At 46.4% G+C, this 18,952-nt stretch overlaps 1 protein-coding gene across 1 annotated transcript in view; it reads left to right on the forward strand.

Annotated features, from left to right (window-relative positions):
• The first annotated feature begins 223 nt into the window (after window positions 1-223).
• DCLK3 (doublecortin like kinase 3) overlaps window positions 224-18,952 on the forward strand; it is a 37,931-nt gene continuing 19,202 nt past the window's right edge. The window contains exons 1-2 of the mRNA XM_044934264.1: window positions 224-308; window positions 931-1,011. Of these exons, the coding sequence (XP_044790199.1) occupies window positions 224-308; window positions 931-1,011 (166 nt within the window). The remainder of the gene's footprint in view (window positions 309-930; window positions 1,012-18,952) is intronic.

An 18,952-nucleotide genomic window follows, 5' to 3' on the forward strand; every position in this document is an offset into this window, starting at 1 on the left:
GATCTTTGATCTTCACTGTGGCATGTGGGATCTAGTTCCCTGAACCCGGGCCCCTGCACTGGGAGCTCAGAGTCTTAGCCACTGGACCACGAGGGAAATCCCATCCCTTAGTTCTTAAGTGTGGACCACACTTTGAGTACCAAAGCCTAGGCTAAGGCCTGCCAGGTAAAGTCTGAGTCCTTAGTGGGGGCTGAAGAACACTGAGTTTGGGGAGATAATGAGGATGGCTCAGGCTTCTCAGAACCCCGTGTGTCCGGTCTGGAACTGGGGCAGAGACGGCTGGGACTTCCTGGAGCTTTTGCTCTTCGGTAAAGTGTTTTCTCTGGGGGGTGATGGATCTCAACTCAGCTTCCTTGCAGTATCTTAGGACAAGTCCTCTGGAGGAAGCTTTTCCTGGCCGAATTGCCAAATGCTGCCTGCTTCTCCTGCGTGGTGGTCTTGACAGTGTGGAGATGAATAAGCCGCTGATCTTGCAACAGTGTGTTTGGGGGTAAGGTGGGGACAGGCATGTAAACATGTAATTATCACATGGCAAGAAAGCATTCTGTAGAGTTCATGGGTAATGCGGGAAAGAAGGTTGGAGAAGGGAGGAAAATGTCCTGGTGGTAATTATATCTGAACTAGCTTTTGAAGGATGAATCGCATGGCAGGATGAGGAGGAGGACAGAAGAGTGTGGGGAATGGCATTCTGGGATTAAGTAACAGGATGAGAAAGGTAAGGTGCCAAGAAGCAGTTTGGTGTGTTCAGGTCATTGAACTAAAAGGTGTTTGCAGCCTGGACCATGATGGGAAGGGCCTGTTCAGGGAGGTGGATGGCCATTCGTGAGGTCAGGATAAGCTCAGCTCTGCTGCAGTAACAAATTAAATTCATCCCCTCGTAGCTTCACCCAACAACGGTTACTTCTCACTCGCACTGTGTGTCCTTTGTAGGTCAGTGGAAGGCCAAGCTGACAGAGCGTTCCCCTCTTGCGGCCACACCATTTGGAAAAACTGTCCGCTGTGTGGTCGCCAGTGCTGGATGAGATCGCAGGAGGGTTGCTCTCTGGCTCTTCCATGCTTCAGCCTGGAGCCGATGCATCGCTGCTTGTGTTGCAGCCCATTGGCCAGAACCAATGGTGAGAGGGCTAGGAAATGATGAGGGGTGTGTGGATGGGAAGGTCAGAGAATGTCACTGTCTCTACCACATGTACTGTGTTTTGTAACTTAAAGCCTCATTCTGAGGGCCTGAGTTTCTCAAATGCGAGTAATATGTGAATTTATTTAAAGGAGGAAAAATGCTAGAGCGTCTAGTGGTGGCTAAAATTATTTTTATTACAGTGCAATTCAAATATGTGGTAGCCTTAAATATGTCTAAACTTTTCATATTTAGAGCTTCCTTATGACCATAAAACCAAAACAAATGTGTGAATAAAATATCAACACAGCTACAAATTGAATAAATTCAGATTAATTCCATGAATTAAATGCGATGGATGAAGTCATTCTTGCTAAAATTAAATCACGGTTTCTGGGTGATTTTTCAGGTTCTTATGAGCTTGGGATGCTGTGTGCCATGCCACACAGGTCATGTGATGGCTCCCTTCTCAGTTTCCTTTGTCTGAATTAATTCTGATTTGTTGTTTTCTCACTAGCCTGTGACAATTAAAATAATATTAAAATAATAATTCTGTTTCTTGTGACCAGCTACATCATAAATGCAAGAATACACAGAGTGGAATTATGTGGTAGCACTTGGTCATAACATCCTCATTCAGATGACCCAGAATATGTTTCTGTTGATTTTCTAGTAATAATCTTTACAAAGAGGATCATTCAAGCGAAAGCACAAAGTTAAATAAAAAATACTTTTGGAAAATTGTGAACCCCCTAGAGTATATCTGAGGATTCCCCAGAATTCAAGAAACAGGTGGAAACCCACTGGAGTTGTTCAGTTGAGGCAGGAGAGGGATGACCCACTTAATGATTCAGAGACATCACTTTGTCCAGGGGTGTGGGAGGGGACGGGTAGGAAGAAAGGTCAGAGACAGATGGTTCAGGACTCATGTAATGGGGTGGGGGAGAAGGTGCATGTAGGTAGCAAGTAGTTAAGGGAATGGAGAGGAGGCATCAGATTTGAGAGACATTTAGGAAGTGGAGTCCCTAGGACTTGGAGATTGACCAGATGTGGACGGTGAAGGAAAGGATTGGGAGAAGGAGCGGACTCTTGGTTGTGGGGGTCGGAGAATGGGGGAAGTTGGGGGTGCCTCTGTCCCAGGAAAGGACCATATGCATCCACGGGAGGAGCAGAAGAGCTTTAGGGCAGACTGTGTCCAGCCACATCCATCACCCCACTTTTTCTAACTAACCAAGGCCCTCCTGAACCAATTTCTGAGAAGCTCTCGCATCTTGCGGTGTCCCTTTTTCCCTCTCCAGGACATTTCATTAGTGTTCATTCGGAGGTTCCGAGTTAACCCATCTCTTGTGCCTGCCACTTCTGACCCGTTGGAGAAGGTCAGAAACACTTTTTTTTGTCTTCTGTATGTTGGAGGAAAGGGATAATCGTTTGAGAAAACTGGGGATGGTTTTGAGATTGAAGCTGTCATCCCATGTCACGTGAGCTTGGTGATCTGCCTTCAGTTTCAAAGAGCACCAGCAATTCACTTTCCGCTCTGTGTTTTTGGACAGGGAAGCTCAAAAAATTCTCTGAGGAGAGAGCAGGCGTGGTGCTGGTTAAATGGTCTCTAGGTAATTATGCAACGAGAAGGATGGAAACTGCATTTTGCGGCAGAGAAGGGCAGAGAACATGAGGCCACCCAAACACACACGTGAAAAAAAGGTCACAAAAACAAATCTCTGGTGGCTAGAGTGAAATCTTGTATTAATGAAAGTTTTTGGCATTAATTAATTTATTTATTTTAAATGTTGGCTTTATGTATTTTTAAATTTATTATGTTGGGTGCGCAGGGTCTTCACTGAGCGGGGGCTGCTCTAGTTGTGGAGTGAGGGCTTCTCACTGCGGTGGCTTCTCTTGTGCAGGGCACGGGCTCTCAGACTCGTGGACTCAGTAGCTGCGGCTCGAGGGCTCTAGAGCTCGGGCTCAGTCGTTGTGGCACGTGGGCTTACTTATCCCATGGCATGTGGGATCTTCCCAGACCAGGGATCGAACCCCTGTCTCCTGCATTGGCAGGCAGATTCTTAATCATTAGACCACCAGGGAAGTCTCACATTAAGTAATTTGAAATTTCAGGTAACTTGGTATTTCCCTTTTGTATCAATTATTAACCTAATGCACCAACAAGAGCAAAAAGCTGCCGTAAGTGGCATCCACCCTGTCTGTCCTCATGCCTGACAAACTTCCACTTGTCTCTTGGTCTCTACATAGGCGTCCCCTTCATGGCAGCACCTCCCAGGGCCTCCAGGGAGACATGCAGGCTTCCCTTGCTGGTTTTCTTTGGAACCTGTGGTCAGTGGTTTGTAAGCTAGTCCTTACTGGTCACCCTCAGAGACCACATACTACATGCAAACAGGCTTGGAATCCCCTGGTGGGGTATTTTTCCTAACAGCCATCTCCACACCCACAAGCTAGTCCAGGGCATCTTCAGGAAGCATTTTTGCACCTCAGGGCTGATTTGGGGAGCAGATCTCCCAGCAATAATAGCCTTGGTTTTAGAAGCGTCTTTCCAGGAATGGACTGGATGAAGCTGGTCATTCAGTTTCGTTCAGATGCTCTGTAGGTGTCAGATTGGCTGAAGAATCCTCTGGAGCTTGAGTCTTTACATCTGTGGCAGAGACAGTTGGTGCTCTCCAGATATCCACATCTTCCCTTCTTTAGCAGATGCTGTGAGTCCCCCACAGAGGATGAGATGGTTGCATGGCACCGCCTCAGCCCCTGTCCTGACGCTTTTCTTGCAATGTACTGTAGCCCTGTTGGAGGGCTTTCCCTGGCTGCAAGGGGCATGGTTGGCCTGGAAGTTCTGGGAGGTTAGTGCTCCTGGGAGCAGCCCTGAACCACTGATGGGGGCGATGGGTAGATACATACCACAGTTCCCTGTCCCCCTGGTGGGCCAACCCTTGGACGTCCTCTGCCTGTTCTCCCCAGAGGTTCCCAGCAGGGCTGAGGCCAGGTTGCCCACAGCAGTGACCTGCTCATTCATGTTCGTCTACTGCCTCGTTTCTCCCGCCTCCTCCAGTATGTCCCAGGCTCACCTCCCCCAGTCAACCCAAAGCCTTCCCCCAGGCTCTGCTTTAGGTAGAGTCCCACCCAAGTCGAAGTCTGCTTTGGGGACAGTCCACCCCAACACCCTTTGGGTTGCTTGGGTGGGTGGAAGTGCTGTGTGTCACTTCTCATGAGAGTGAGTAAGAGCCAGGGCACTAGCACGGTGTCTCTCCCACCACGGCAGCAACCTGGGAGGATCTGAGATGGAGGAACGTGCTCAGTCCAGTGGGATTTCACAGGGGCAAGAAGCTTGTATTATGGTAGCCACTGAGCTTCTTGGCATTGACTGGTTGAGGCACCTCGCTACCTGACACCCAGCATTGGCCCTGTCCCTGTGGGTAGGGTGGCATCACTAAAATTCTTTACATAAGAACTTTACGTAAGTTCTTCTTTACATAAGAACTCTTGGGATCTTTTACCTGTGATCATCTTTAATGTTTCTGTTTTCCAAACTTGTTCTCTCTTCAGTGGCTTGAAGAGATGGTACTTAATGTTTATGTAGTTAAATATTAAGATGGTACTTAATATTAAAGTACCATTTATTTGTTTTTCTATGACTTGTAATTAATTCACCTTGAATTTATTTTGGTACATGCTTATCAAATAAAAATCCAAGTGCATTGCATTTCCAGATTATTATCCAGTTGTTCCAGTATTGAATAAAAATCCTTCCCTTCTCAATTACTTTGTAATGATCCTTTATTATACATTAAATTCTCATGTGAGGTAGTATCTATTTTGGGGCTACAGTTTTCTTTTTTGTGAAATTCAGCTCTTTTTGTGTAAGTACCAAGGCATTGTAATTATAGCTCTATAATATATTTTACTATCCTCATTACTCATTTCCCTCTTGTCTGTCTTTAAAAATTGCATTAGTGTTTAAATGACATCAAACCTACAAATCCCAATTGAAAAGAACTGATATGTTTAACCTATTAGGACTTCACGTTCTGGAACCATTATTTAAACGGATATCCTATTTCCTCTCTCCATTTTGTGATTTTTCTTATGGGCTTCCCTGATGGCTCAGTAGGTAAAGAATCTGCCTGCAATGCAGGAGACAACTCTGGTTCGATTCCTGGGTTGGGAAGATCCCCTGGAGAAGGGATAGGCTACCCACTCCAGTATTTTTGGGCTTCTCTGGTGACTCAGATGGTAAAGCATCTGCCTACAATGCAGGAGACCTGGGTTCGATCCCTGGGTTGGGACGATCCCCTGGAGAAAGAAATGGCAACCCACTCCAGTACACTTGCCTGGAAAATCCCATGGACCAAGGAGCCTGGTAGGCTACAGTCCATGGAGTCGCAAAGAGTCCAACCGCCTAACACTTACGTTGATCATATGTATTTCTTGCTAACCTCATTCCTAGGAATTATATGTATGTTAACATTATGTATGTTCTTACTTTAAAATTGTATTTTCCAACTGATTGTTGTTGTTATATAGGAAAACAATATAATATATGTAATTTTAAAATGTTGGCCTTATAGTTGACCACTAGCTAATTGTATTTTGAAGTGAAAAACACAAAGCTTTCATTAGATTCCCTGTGCCCTAATTGCCTTTCCAAGTGACTCTGAATAAACAAATGGATCTATGCTAGAGTTGAAATGAACTCAAGGAACTTCCCTTGAGCAGTCCAGTGGTTAGGACTCCACGGGTTGGATCCCTGGCTGGGGGACTAAGATCCCACATACTGCGAGGTGTGGTTAAAAAAAAAAAAAAAAAATTCAGGGCGCGAAGGAGGGTTAGAGAGAAAAGGTATACAAAGGAACTGGGCATCTGGTAGGAATCATCGGAGTCCACCCACAGTCTAAGCGCAGAGTTACAGACGCTGTGAGACAAATAGCGTGGGGTCACTGTTTTCTCTTTGAGACAGCGTCTCCCAAGAATTTGAAACTCGCTTGTAGGTGTCTCTGACTGGTCCTAGACATCAGTAGCTCCAACATCACAGTCTTCCCTTTGACGACTGCCCCTTGTTGGTAATAACATGTTTGTATTTTGAGTCTGGATAATAAAAGATGCCATCAGAGGCCACTGGCAGTGACAATCAAGACCGAACTGACAGGTCAGACTGGTTAAAGTAAAACAAAATAGAAGGAGTCCTTTTATTTTATGTACTGTGTTTGAGTTAAGAAAACCAAAATCATGGAAATGTTAATTTAAAAAGGAAAAGAACTAGATGGAAGCTCCTTTTTCTTTGTAGAACTTGGGAGTCAAGCAATGCCCAGGGGTGGCAGACCTCCCCAGTAAACTCATTATGAGGAAGTGCCCAAGTGCAAGGTTATGTGTGCTGTGCAGCAGCTTTTAGAACCTCTACTGCTTTCTCTTTAATGCCACTAATAGTAAATTTAGAATTGCCAAGTGTTGCTCATTTTCTACAAGAACAGTATAACTGAGGAGGTTTGCTGGGGTTTTTGTTTTTTTTTTTATTATGGTTTGCTGGTTTCAAAGACTGTCTTTGCCAAAGCAGTCCTGTAGCATGAAAGAAAAACAGGAATCCACACTTGCATTAAGGAGAAACGGGGGATAAGTAAAAAGTCAGAGACCCAGTGGAAAGACCCCTGCGGGTTCCGTGTTCTCGGGAAGGTTTGTCAGTTATTGGCTTTTTTTCCAGTTGCTTTGCATATAGGACGGAGCAAAGACACCGGCGGCTGCCTGGTGCTGTAAGTTTCCTGTGCTTTCTTCATCAGAGGACAAAGTGGGTGTCCTTGCTAAGGGGTTTTTCTAGAAAGGCAAGTGGAGTGTTTGTGTCGACGTGGGGAAGGGTGGGTTCAGAGGCAGACTGGGCCTCTTTTGTCTCAGCTTGTTCCCTGTGGTCATACACACAATGTGTGGGTGTCAAGTGCTCTTAAGTGAGGATGTTAACGGAGGAAAAAAACATGCACGGTGGATTTTTATCCTCATTGCCTTTTGTTTTTAATGAAACACACGAGAAGGAATGCCTTCTACTTAGGAATTTGGAAAAACGCCACCAAACGCAAAGCGCTTAGTGCTCATTCTTATTTTAAAATTGAAAGACTTCTTGGGATTTCCCTGGCGGTCCAGTGGTGAGGACTCCACACTTCCACTGCAGAGGCTGAGGGTTCAATCCAGGTCGGGGAGCTAAGATCTCACATGCCTTGCAGTGTGGTTCTATCCTCTAAAATAACCAAATGTAAAGAGCTCTCATAATTTGGGGCCGTGGTGGGGGTCTGTGTTCCCTGGATGCGGACCCTGAGGTCGGGATTCCTGTGCGGGTGACTTTGGCGGGAGGGCTGACAGGAGAAGGAAGTGGGGGAATAAGGTGAGCGAGGGATGCAGCTAAGCAAGGATGTGGTCTCAGCTGGGAGTGATGCGGCTTGCACGGCCTCAAGAAGCTGGTCTCCCTGTGGGGTAAGGGCCCTGTCTTTGTACCCTTCCCGTCCCCATCAATCAGAAGAGCTGGCAGGTGGCAGCTGCAGCCTGGTAAGGGCGTCTGAGTGGGCACTTGCAGCGTCCATGACTGGGGAACGGTCAGTAGATTTGGGGGCAGAAACAGATAAAAAAAAAATCCCGAGTACAGGATTGCCTTGATCACCTGGGCCATTCTGAGAATTGTGAACTTGACTGCGAGGCTGTTTTCCTAAAAACGACTATGGAGTTGTTAGGTTCATTCCTGCAATACCTGTTTATGGACAGTCTGCCACAAGCTTGCCATCAGAGCTGGGTGTTTGGAATCTTGCCAGGCAAGGCCCATTTACTTAATAGGCTTCATCCCTGCAAATCACATATTTTTGGGCAAGTGTCAAGAGACGGCATTACAAGGGATCCTGAAGAAGCTTAACCCCAAATGGAGAAGCCAGAGCCGCCAAGGTTTACCCCTATTAAGGCTTGGAAGGAAGCAGCCTTTGTGAAAAGTATTTGTAAATGATGCTCTCAAAAGGCCTAGATGTAGCAGTGGGGCTGTTTGAGGGAACCATGTAAGTTTCTACTCACTGAGATTGGCATTTTTACATATATATTTGTTTATCTGGCAGCATGGGATCTTAGTTGTGACCTGCAGAATCTTCAGTCTTGGTCGTGGCACGCAGGATCTTTAGTTGCGACATGCCAGCTCTTGGTTGCAGTCTGCGGGCTTTCGTTACCCAGTCAGGGTGTGAACACGGGCCCCCTGCATTGGGAGCCCAGAGTCTTAGCCACTGGACTAGCAGGGAAGTCCTGAGATGGTCTTCTTAGTAGGAGAGCTGTTGCCTTGGTGCCGCCGTTGTCAATCTGATCTAACTACGAGGTACTGAGTGCTTCCTCTGTGTAGGTGACCTTCTGCCTGTCGTCTTGTTACCATCTTTACCTCCCGTCTCCTGGGAGGCGGGGCTGGTGCTGGCCGTGCAGGCTCCCTCGGCAGTGATGAACTCCTCTGCTAGCAGAGGTGCAGTTGAGGACCCTGTGGCTCTGATACTCAGGTTGGGTATTGGGCTGGAGCTTTATAGTATTAAATACTTATTGGCTGCAGTCAGAGTCCCTGCACTGTGACTTCCCTACTTTCCAATGAGAGGAAAACCAAGTCCAGTTTTAATTCCCTAAAGGAAGAAAAGGTTATACCTTAATCTGCTTTCCCCCAGCATCACTCTTCTTTGTTTGGAATCTTAATTCACTTTGGGGAGTTGTTTTTTTTTTTTTTTTAAGCTCATCCTGTCTACAGGGATCAGGGATGAGCTCACTTGTTTATTGCCAGCTACAGGAACACTGGGTGACCTTATTTTGCCCCGTTGGGATGTTGGCTGGCTTAATAATTGGAGCAGAGTTAAACTGAGGCTGCTCTGCTTAGGCATTGTTGCCTGTTGATGAGTCTGAGTCTGGCTTTGTTTCCTCTGGCTGATCCCATGAGTTTTGCTTTATTCCATGGTTACAAATGACTCCCGCAAACCTGTCTGAACTGTTGCTCAGAAAGATTCAGGGTCTGTTTCAGTTCTTAGTAGCTGGCTGTGTGGCTTGGGCTAATTGCTTAACCTCTCTGGTCTACAGTCATATCTAAAAATTGAGGGTGTTGGACTGTTGGCCCTTTTAATTCTGATACCCACAGATTTTTCACCTACATGGCCTTTGCCTTCAGCACATGGTCCTTCTTAAGATCCTTCTTTGTATCTTTCTTAGATTGATCCATGACATTGCTTTTGTTTACAAAAGATGAATATTTCCATATAAGCAATTTCTGAGAATTTTTACCAGTAAAACCAACCAATCATATAATGACCATACCTTAAATATTTATATAAAGTTCTTCCTCAGTCTGTTGTATCTAAACCTCAGGTAGGGACTTCCCTGGCAGTCCAGCGGTTAAGACTCCAATAATCCAATGCAGGGGACATGGATTTGATCTTTACTCAAGGAACTAAGATCCTGAATGCAGTGCAGCACAGCCAAGAAAAATAAAATAAACCTCAGGTAAATAGCACAGTGGAACTACTTAGGGTATTTATTTCTTCTTGAGTGAACTTTGGTAACATGTCTCTTTCAGGGAATCCACCCATTTCGTTAAGTTGTCTTATTTATTGGCTCAAAATTATTCATCATATTCCTTTATTATTATTTTACATAAGCAGCCCCAGTGTTTTTCAAATGTCTCATTTCTTCTATACATGAATGAAAACTATATATATATTTGGAACATTTACTCTTGAATTGTTTTACTTGCTTGCTATTTAATTATACGTTGCACATGGAGGTTGTCTTACAGAGAAGTCAAAATCGTTTAAAAACCACTTTCTAAGAATCCACAAGCTCTTTGCTTCCTCTGTGCTTACAGTAATGGCAGGCCTTTTGTTTTTGTGTTTTGAGCTGTGCCATGCAGCTTGTGGGGCCTTAGTTCCCCTACCAGGGATTGAACCATCGCCCTTGGCACTGAAAGCACAGAGTTCTAACCAGTGGACCACCAGAGCATTCCCAATAATGGATAGTGGAGGTCTGTGCCTGCCCCTCAGATATGTGTCTGATAATGAGGGATGAGAGTCTACAGGGAGGTGCTGGTGGCTGGTACAGATATACCACGTGTTTTTACATCACTCTGAGATCTGTCCAACCAGAGCACAGAGATGCAGAAATGAGTAAGATATGCTCATCTCTCTAGAAAAAAGACAATGGAGGAATTGCTTTTAGAATGATTGCCACAGGGACTTCCCCGGTGGTCCAGTAGTTAAGACTCTGTGCTTTCAATGCAGGGGGTGCAGGTTCTATCCCTGGTCAGGAACTAAGATCCTACACGCCATGGAGTGTGGCAAAAATAAAGAATGGTTGCTGCGCCTCACCTATAGGGATAGAGCGTGGTAAAGCTCTGTCTAGCCCAGTGTTTGAATGTTGTTTTGACACAGGTGGGTAGAGACCAGTGGGCCGGTGAAGGCTCTGTGGTGTGATAACCAGACAGAAGAAGGAAAATACAAAGTCTGGCAGGATCAAGTCAGCTGGAGATGGGTCCCGAGGTGGGATGTAGTTTAGCGCTCCCTTTCCAAATAAACACACACCCTTGAACCTCCTTGAACAGTCCTGAGAGAAGCAAAACATCAGCCCCAGTCAAGGTTATTGTGAATCTCTGAGCTGCAACAAATCAGGATTAAAAATCCAGGTCATAGGAAACCACAGCCCGGCCTGGGAGCTGTGCCCTCTTGTAATTTTACTGAGTGAGCAGTGATACCCCAGACGTGGGTGAGCTGGGGAGTGTTGGAAGAAACATTAAACCCAGGGGTCAGCCTGAAAGAGAAGCTATCCCCAGCGGAAGCGTCGGTCAAAGCCAACTGGCATTGGATATCAGAGAAGGACCAATGTGAGGGACAACGGTGGGACACAGAGCAGCAGGCAAAAAGAGGAGCCTGAAGGCTTCGTGCGATGGAATGAGCAGAAGGTGGGAGAAGCGTTTGTTCATCTGACAAACCGCGGGTGGAGAGAAGGTTATCTGTCGTGGTTACTGAGATATCTGAAGCTCACCAGCCTGGGAGCAAACGAGGTCGTGTTAATATTAATGCCCAGCTTGGGGTCCCAGCGGCCCTGCCTGTTCTCACAGGACCTCAGCCAGCATCCTCAGGGTCCCCCCTGGGGAGGATGTCACCTCATCCTCAGGGGCACCAGGATGAGCATCCTCAGGATGCTCAGGTGCACCAGGGCTCCGGTTCTTCCTCCATTCGTGATTCACTCCTCGCTTCCCTCTGCTTTGTTGTCCCCTGGCTGCCAGGGTGTTCCCAGGGCTCTACCTTGCCCCCTTCTGCTGCGCCCCCTACCTGCAGCTTCTCTCTATAGCTTAGGCCTATAGCTGTGCTTCTCAAAGTGTGGTCCAGGGGCCAGCACCCTTGCACCACCTGGGAACCTTGTTAGAGCTGCAGAAGCTCAGCCCCACCCTCCACCCGGACTGACTGTATGAGGATCTGCATTTTAACATGGCCCCTGGGGGTGTCACAATTAGCATTTGAGAAGCCCTGCCGAATGGGAGCCATTGGTTTTACCACTTTAGCAGGGTGCTCAAAAGAAGCAGGTGAGTGACAACAGGGAAAAGTTCATGCTTCAGTCCTGGATCCTTTTTATCTTGGGATGACCTGGGATGTCTGAGGAGAGAGGAGAATACCTTCTGGCTTGCATAAGCAGGAGGATTCATCAGACAAAATAAAGCTAGCAGAGAAGAAAGTGGGAACCGTGATGTGCTGATGAAGTGGGACCAGATCAGGGTGAGCCAGAAAACTGAGCGGGGGAGGATGAGAGATATTGAGGGGGTCAGAGATGAGCTTTAAAATGAGCAAAGACACGTACTTTAGAATCCCCTTATAAACAACAGTGGAGAAGGAAACGGCAACCCACTCTAGTATTCATGCCTGGAAAATCCCATGGACCGAAGAGCCTGGTGGGCTACAATCCATGGGGTCGCAAAGAGTCCGACACGACTGAGCGACTTTGTGTGTGTGTGTGTGTGTGTGTGTGTGTGTGTGTGTGTAAACAACAGAGGCACCGCATAAAATGCATCACAATTTCAAGGTAGCTGGGACAGTAAATGTCATCATTAAATCAGCGAGTACCTTGGGAAAAATGTATCAGGCATCTGTTCTAGTAAGTACTGGCAAACATCCCTCACCCAGAGACCCTAGAGAGCTTTTGTGCCAACATGCTGGGAGGCACTTGGAACTGGCACAAGAAGGTTAGCAGGTAAGAGAGAACCCCAAACCTGGGACTTTTCTGAGATGAGTGCAGGAGAAAGTCTTTCTAATTACTCTGTTCCTGATGTCCTATCGGTAATAAAGATTAATTAGTGACGACATTAGAGTGTCATCAGTGATGACAGACAGTAAATAGCAGCATTTTATTTTATTACCTTACCCTTGTTAATTTTCCCGGCTTTGATCAATGCAGACATTACTCAGGCTTCCTAGTTACGAAACAGTAACTAGGCTTAGTAAAAGGCTGCATTCCAATTTTTTATTCGTTTAGGAAAACCCTCCTTGGGATGTTTGCATAATCAAATATAAGTTCGCAAATGTTTCTCCTGCCTCAGATTTGCATATGAGCAAAATGAGTTTGTTCCCAAACAGCCCCTGGAAAACTCCCAGGACAAATGATTACTCAGTGAAAAGGAAAATGATTTCAGCCAATTCCTCTCCCTCTCCCATAGACAAATGGAAGTGAATCGTCTCTTAGCACTGCCTACTGAGGCCACCAGTAATCAGTCTGTTGACACCATCAAGGAATAAGAGGTTGATAAAGGGAAAGAATTTCAAGTGGAGCTTCCCTGTTAGGAAGGAAGATTCCATGTCACTTGATGCATTGAATGGGCTTTTTTTTGTTGCATTGCTTATTAACCAGATGTTTTAAAACACCAATTTCCATTTCTTTTAATACTCAGAATTTGTAAATGGTTAAAGAGTGATTATATATTATTTATGTCCTATAGCAACTTGGGTATGATTCTCCTATTTCTTTTTCTAGTGTGTTATTATAGGAGCCAAGGCGAGAATTCCAAAGTGGATGCTGAGCTTAGGCATAGTTTTTCTTTGTGGTGTAATTTAGACCTATGGGTTATGGTTAAAAATGACTAGGAAGAGACTTCCCTGGTGATCCAGTAGTTAAGACTCAGGGCTTCCAAGGCAGGGGGCTTGGGTTCGATCCTTGGTTGGGGAACTAAGATCCCACGTACCTCAGAAGCAGAGCCAAAAATAAATAAATAAAGACAGATGTACCGCATTTTTTTTAATGACTAGGAAATGACAACCCACTCCAGTATTCTTGCCTGGAAAATCTCATGGACAGAGGAGGCTGGTAGGCTGCAGTCCATGGGGTCTCGAAGAGTCAGACACGACTGAACAACTTCACTTTCACTTTTCACTTTCATGCATTGGAGAAGGCAATGGCAACCCACTCCAGTACTCTTGCCTGGAGAATCCCAGGGACAGCGGAGCCTGGTGGGCTGCTGTCTATGGGGTCACACAGAGTTGAACACGACTGACGCGACTTAGCAGCAGCAGGAAATGGTACACTCCTTTTGTTTTCATGAAAGAATATAAGTAAAAGATTCATGTTAGCAGTATATTTTCATTGTGTGTGTGTGTGTGTGTGTTTTCCCTTGACCCTAAACTTGATGATTAGCAGCCTGGACAAAATACTGATAAATGATTGGATAGGAAACTGGGTTCATGTGACTTCCAGTCATTTTGGTAGCCTTTTCAGTGTAAAAAGGTGTAGAGCTGACCCTTGTGGAACGAGGTTACATTAATTCATCTGAGTTGTGGCAGCAGCGAGGAGGCCACAGTTGCTTGGAGCCAAACCCATCAGAGGTAATAACAGCAAAATGCTTTTGCAGTTACTGAGTTTATTGGCTCAGACCAGCCAGAGAGTCCTAGGATCAGTGAGCAGGAAGTTTATCTACCCACAGGAGCCGGATGCTTAGATCTGCCTGGGTGTTTCTCTTAATATCCTGTCCCTACTGGTTTTCTGTTTCAGTCGCTACTTAAATGACAAATGCACCCTGCCGAGTCACATTTAGCATCATGTCCTCTTCGCCCTTGACATGTATGTGGATTGGGAGGAAACCGAAGGTTATGAGACCTGTTCTGTTGGAGAGGGAAGAAAACAGACACAGTTGAATGCCCACTCTATGCGAAACAGCATGCAGAGGCGAGGCGCCAGAGTTAGCCCACGTGGAAGAGGGCTCAGAGAGGTAACATAGCGCTCCCAAGGTCACACAGCTACTCAGAGTCTGGTAGGACCAGGATTTAAATAAGCGCTTCTGACCCTGTGTTCACATTCTTTGTGCAACTCGGAAAGGAAGCCTCACAAAACTCTGAAGAAATACACTCCCTCCCTGTATCATCTGTCCTTGGCAAACGCTACCTTGTCTCATTTCCTGGTAGTCAGTGGATGTCTGTGACCATATTTTCTTTTATCTCATTTGTTTCATTTAGTTAAGGTCTGTTGTAGGATGTCTAACCAGTGCGGAAACTAGAAACGCTCAATTATTTGCAAGGAGAGCCGGAAGCCTGAGACCTGATATGCATGCTGAAGTTAGTACTGGAAAAGGGTTTCCCCAGTCTCACATGCTTATTATATATCCTGGGACAGAGAAGGGAGTTTGCGTAATCCATGGTCTCTGCTTTTGGTGAGGCTGAGTTTAGTTGAGAGGGGGAATATTTACACCTTTGAAGATGAAGTAACAGTGAGCTGAGGTGTGCAGAAGGAAGGGTCTCAAGCATTCATGTGAAACGTTGTTTTAGTGAATGAACAGAGCTTCAGAAGAGGGAGCTATGACTGTGAACTTGTGAGGTCAGGGAGGGTTTGGTGGTGGATGCGGGTCTTAGGTCTTACGTGATGGTGAGGCTTGGATGGGTGTGAGGAGTGAGGATGCCATCTCGGAGAGACAGCAGTGAACACTGGAAGAGAGATCTTAGTTCCCTACCCAAGACCTGAACCTGGGTAGCCTGGATGAACAGTCGGAATCCCAGCCGCTAGTCCATCAGCCTGGATGAACAGCCAGAATCCCAGCTGCTAGCCCATCAGGGGCAAAAGGCTAGAAACAAAGTTCCCCTCATTCTTGCCATGTTTGAAATAGGAATTACTCAGAGGCAAAAACTGTAAAAACAGGTACAAAGCTTATTATCAGAGATACAGTATAATATGTGGGAGAGCACCCAGAGAAACATTGTGTTTGTTTAAGACTGAAGCAAGGCAGAAATACCACCCGGAGAGAAGGGGTATGGGTGCCCTCCCCAGTGAGGAAGAATGCAGTAAAGAGGCAGTTAAATCATATATATCAGGCAGTTCTTCTGGATCTTTGTTTACCTTTGGCCAGTAATTTCATTTCTTTTCCTACACCTGACCTGTTCTAGGACCCACCCTTCCAGCGCCCCCCGCCCAATATGTATGAGCAGCTTTTTTGCCAAGATGGATTCCAGCTCAGAGGCCAGTGGGAGGTTTGACAACACTTATTACGGGATGGCACGCCCTCGTTTTTGACCCCTGAGGAGGCTTACTCAACTGTGTGTGCAGTTGGGGAGTTTTCTCTGACCTCATGAGCAGACCTCTTATCTCTTTACTCCAGCAGAGCTCAGCTCCTGCCATTAACTTTGTCCTTGGAGCATCTGTGGAAAACAAAGCTTCAATTTTACTCCATTTGACAAACTCCAGCTGCTCTGCCCAGGGGCCCATCTATCTCCTACCCCAGGTAGAGTGGGGTTGGGATGGGTGAGGTGCTGCTGGATGAGGGAGCACCTTCCATGTCAAGCTGAAGAGTTTGGGTTTGACCCAATGATAATAAGGAGCTCCCGTAGGCTCTTAAGGAGACAAGTGGCTCTGTGAACATTCTGCTGCATGCATGGGCTTGATGGGTGCTGGGAAAACCCTGTAAACATTCATCTGAGGCAAAAGCAGCGGTATTGTCAAGCTGAGGTCAGTTTATGCTGCTGTAGGAAATTAACAGAAAAACGATGCCACAAGGGCATCCTTTCCCGTGCCCTTCCTGGAAACTGCCAACTGGTGGCTGAGGACTGGGAATGAGGACACTTAATTTTTACTATGCCTACTTTGATAAACTATTGTTAGTGTAGAGACAGAGTAGGGGTTATTATCCAAGATAGTGCTAGGTTGAGCCATATGAAATTTCCCTTTTAAGGTAATTGGCAATTGCTGTTCAGTCGCTAAGTCGTGTCCGACTATTTGTGGCCTCATGGACTGCAGCGTGCCAGGCTTCCCTGTCCTTCACTATCTCCCGGAGTTTGCTTGAACTTATTCATGTCCATTGAGTCAGTGATGCCATCCAATCATCCTCTGAGATGTAATTGGTAGAACTGCTAGCAATTTTATACAGTTCTACTTAATTGATTTTGTCAGTTGTTGGAGATGCGTGGACATGGTCAGGTTATCTGGGTAGGTCCTGGATAGTGCTGCTTATAGTCAGCCCCAAAGTCCTCAGGGCGCTATTTTCCTTGGGTGATGGAGCTAATCCTGGAGATTGAACCCAGGGTCCCAGGGATGTTCTAGGCTCTTCCTCTCCAGGCTGTTTGCTCTTCTTGCCGATGGACCAGACATTCAGAATCTCCTGATTTTTTCTCTTCCCTTTAAAGAAGAAAAATCTGCCCTGGACTAAGAAATTTAAAGGAGGAAGAAGGGCTTATGGAAGAGAAGATAAAAATAATTGCTCTTGAGATTGTGTTTCCCAGGACTCCCTAGTAGCATGATACAGACAAAACCAGAAGTGCTGCCTTTGTAGAGCCTAGTTATGTTGGGGAGGAGGGGTACCAAATTCTCACTCTGGCTCTAGATCACAGAGGTTTTAAGGGAGTTTGAGAACAACAGACTTGTTCCAAATAGGAAAAGGAGTACGTCAAGGCTGTATATTGTCATCTTGCTTATTTAACTTCTGTGCAGAGTACATCATGAGAAACGCTGGGCTGGAAGAAGCACAAGCTGGAATCAAGATTGCCAGGAGAAATATCAATAACCTCAGATGTGCAGATGACATCACCCTTATGGCAGAAAGTGAAGCGGAACTAAAAAGCCTCTTGATGAAAGTGAAAGAGGAGAGTGAAAAAGTTGGCTTAAAGCTCAACATTCAGAAAACTAACATCATGGCATCTGGTCCCATCACTTCATGGCAAATAGATGGGGAAACAGTGGAAACAGTGTCAGATTTTATTTTGGGGGGCTCCAAAATCACTGCAGATGGTGACTGCAGCCATGAAATTAAAAGACGCTTATTCCTTGAAAGAATGTTATGACCAACCTAGATAGCATATTGAAAAGCAGAGACATTACTTTGCCAACAAAGGTCCGTCTAGTCAAGGCTATGGTTTTTCCTGTGGTCATGTATGGATGTGAGAGTTGGACTGTGAAGAAAGCTGAGCGCCGAAGAATTGATGCTTTTGAACTGTGGTGTTGGAGAAGACTCCTGAGAGTCCCTTGGACTGCAAGGAGATCCAACCAGTCCATTCTAAAGGAGATCAGCCCTGGGAGTTCTTTGGAGGGAATGATGCTAAAGCTGAAGCTCCAGTACTTTGGCCACCTCACGCGAAGAGTTGACTCGTTGGAAAAGACTCTGATGCTGGGAGGGATTGGGGGCAGGAGGACAAGGGGACGACAAAGGATGAAATGGCTGGATGGCATCACCAACTCAATGGATGTGGATTTGAGTGAACTCTGGGAGTTGGTGATGGACAGGGAGGCCTGGCGTACTGTGATTCATGGGGTCGCAATGAGTCGGACACGACTGAGCGACTGAACTGAACTGAACTGAGAACACCTGGGCAGTGGGCTGTGCATGCGTGATGGTGGTGTGGCAGAGACTGAGCTACGCTGTCTCCATATCTTTTGTGCCCGTGCCCTGGGATGGGGGCCACCCCCGTGGAGCCTCTCCTGAATTCAGGGATGGAGTGAGCTCAGAGTGCTCTCCTAACCACCAAGAATGAGGATGTGTTCTGAGTTAGGGTCTGCTGGAACCAGCTGGGGCACAGCCATCCCAGGGCATGGCCACCTCTCCCTCATCCCGACTCTGGGTACTGCAGGCCAAGTCATCTACCACTACACCTGGACTCTGAAATCTCACTATCTCGAACCTTGAGTTCTCATCCTGACTTGCCTCTGTCATCCTCAGTCACCATTGAATGTGTGACCCACAGTGATTGTCTTGCTCCAAGAGTACTATTGTATGTCTCCTGGGATGGGATCTTCCTGGACTTCTACTGGGCCCCTCCTGAACCCCCTGCCATGCTAAACTCTCCTGCATCCCTCATGTATTCATGGAATGCTCCCTGTCCTCCTGGTTCTGCCCTGAACCTTTCCTGGAATTGTTTAGTTACTCAGTCCCATCCAGCTCTTTTGGATCTCATGGACTCTAGCCCACCAGGCTCCTCCATCCATGGGATTCTCCAGGCAAGAATATTGAAGTGGGTAGCCATTTCCTTCTCCAGGGGATCTTCCTGACCCAGAGATCAAATCCGTATCTCCTGCTTGGCAGGCGGATTCTTTACCACCTGAGCCACAGACATGTTTTCCCTTTCCTTAGCCTGACAAATGTATTGAGGGTCCCACTCTGTAAGAAGCACCCTGAGGAAAACAAATGAAAAGACTTAGTCCCTCTGTGTCGGAGAAGGCAATGGCACCCCACTCCAATACTCTTGCCTGGAAAATCCCATGGACGGAGGAGCCTGGTAGGCTGCAGTCCATGGGGTTGCTGAGGGTTGGACACGACTGAGCGACTTCACCTTCACTTTTCACTTTCATGCATTGGAGAAGGAAATGGCAACCCACTCCAGTGTTCTTGCCTGGAGAATCCCAGGGATG

This window comes from Bubalus bubalis, chromosome 21, assembly GCF_019923935.1.
Source record: "Bubalus bubalis isolate 160015118507 breed Murrah chromosome 21, NDDB_SH_1, whole genome shotgun sequence".
Lineage (NCBI taxonomy): Eukaryota > Metazoa > Chordata > Mammalia > Artiodactyla > Bovidae > Bubalus > Bubalus bubalis.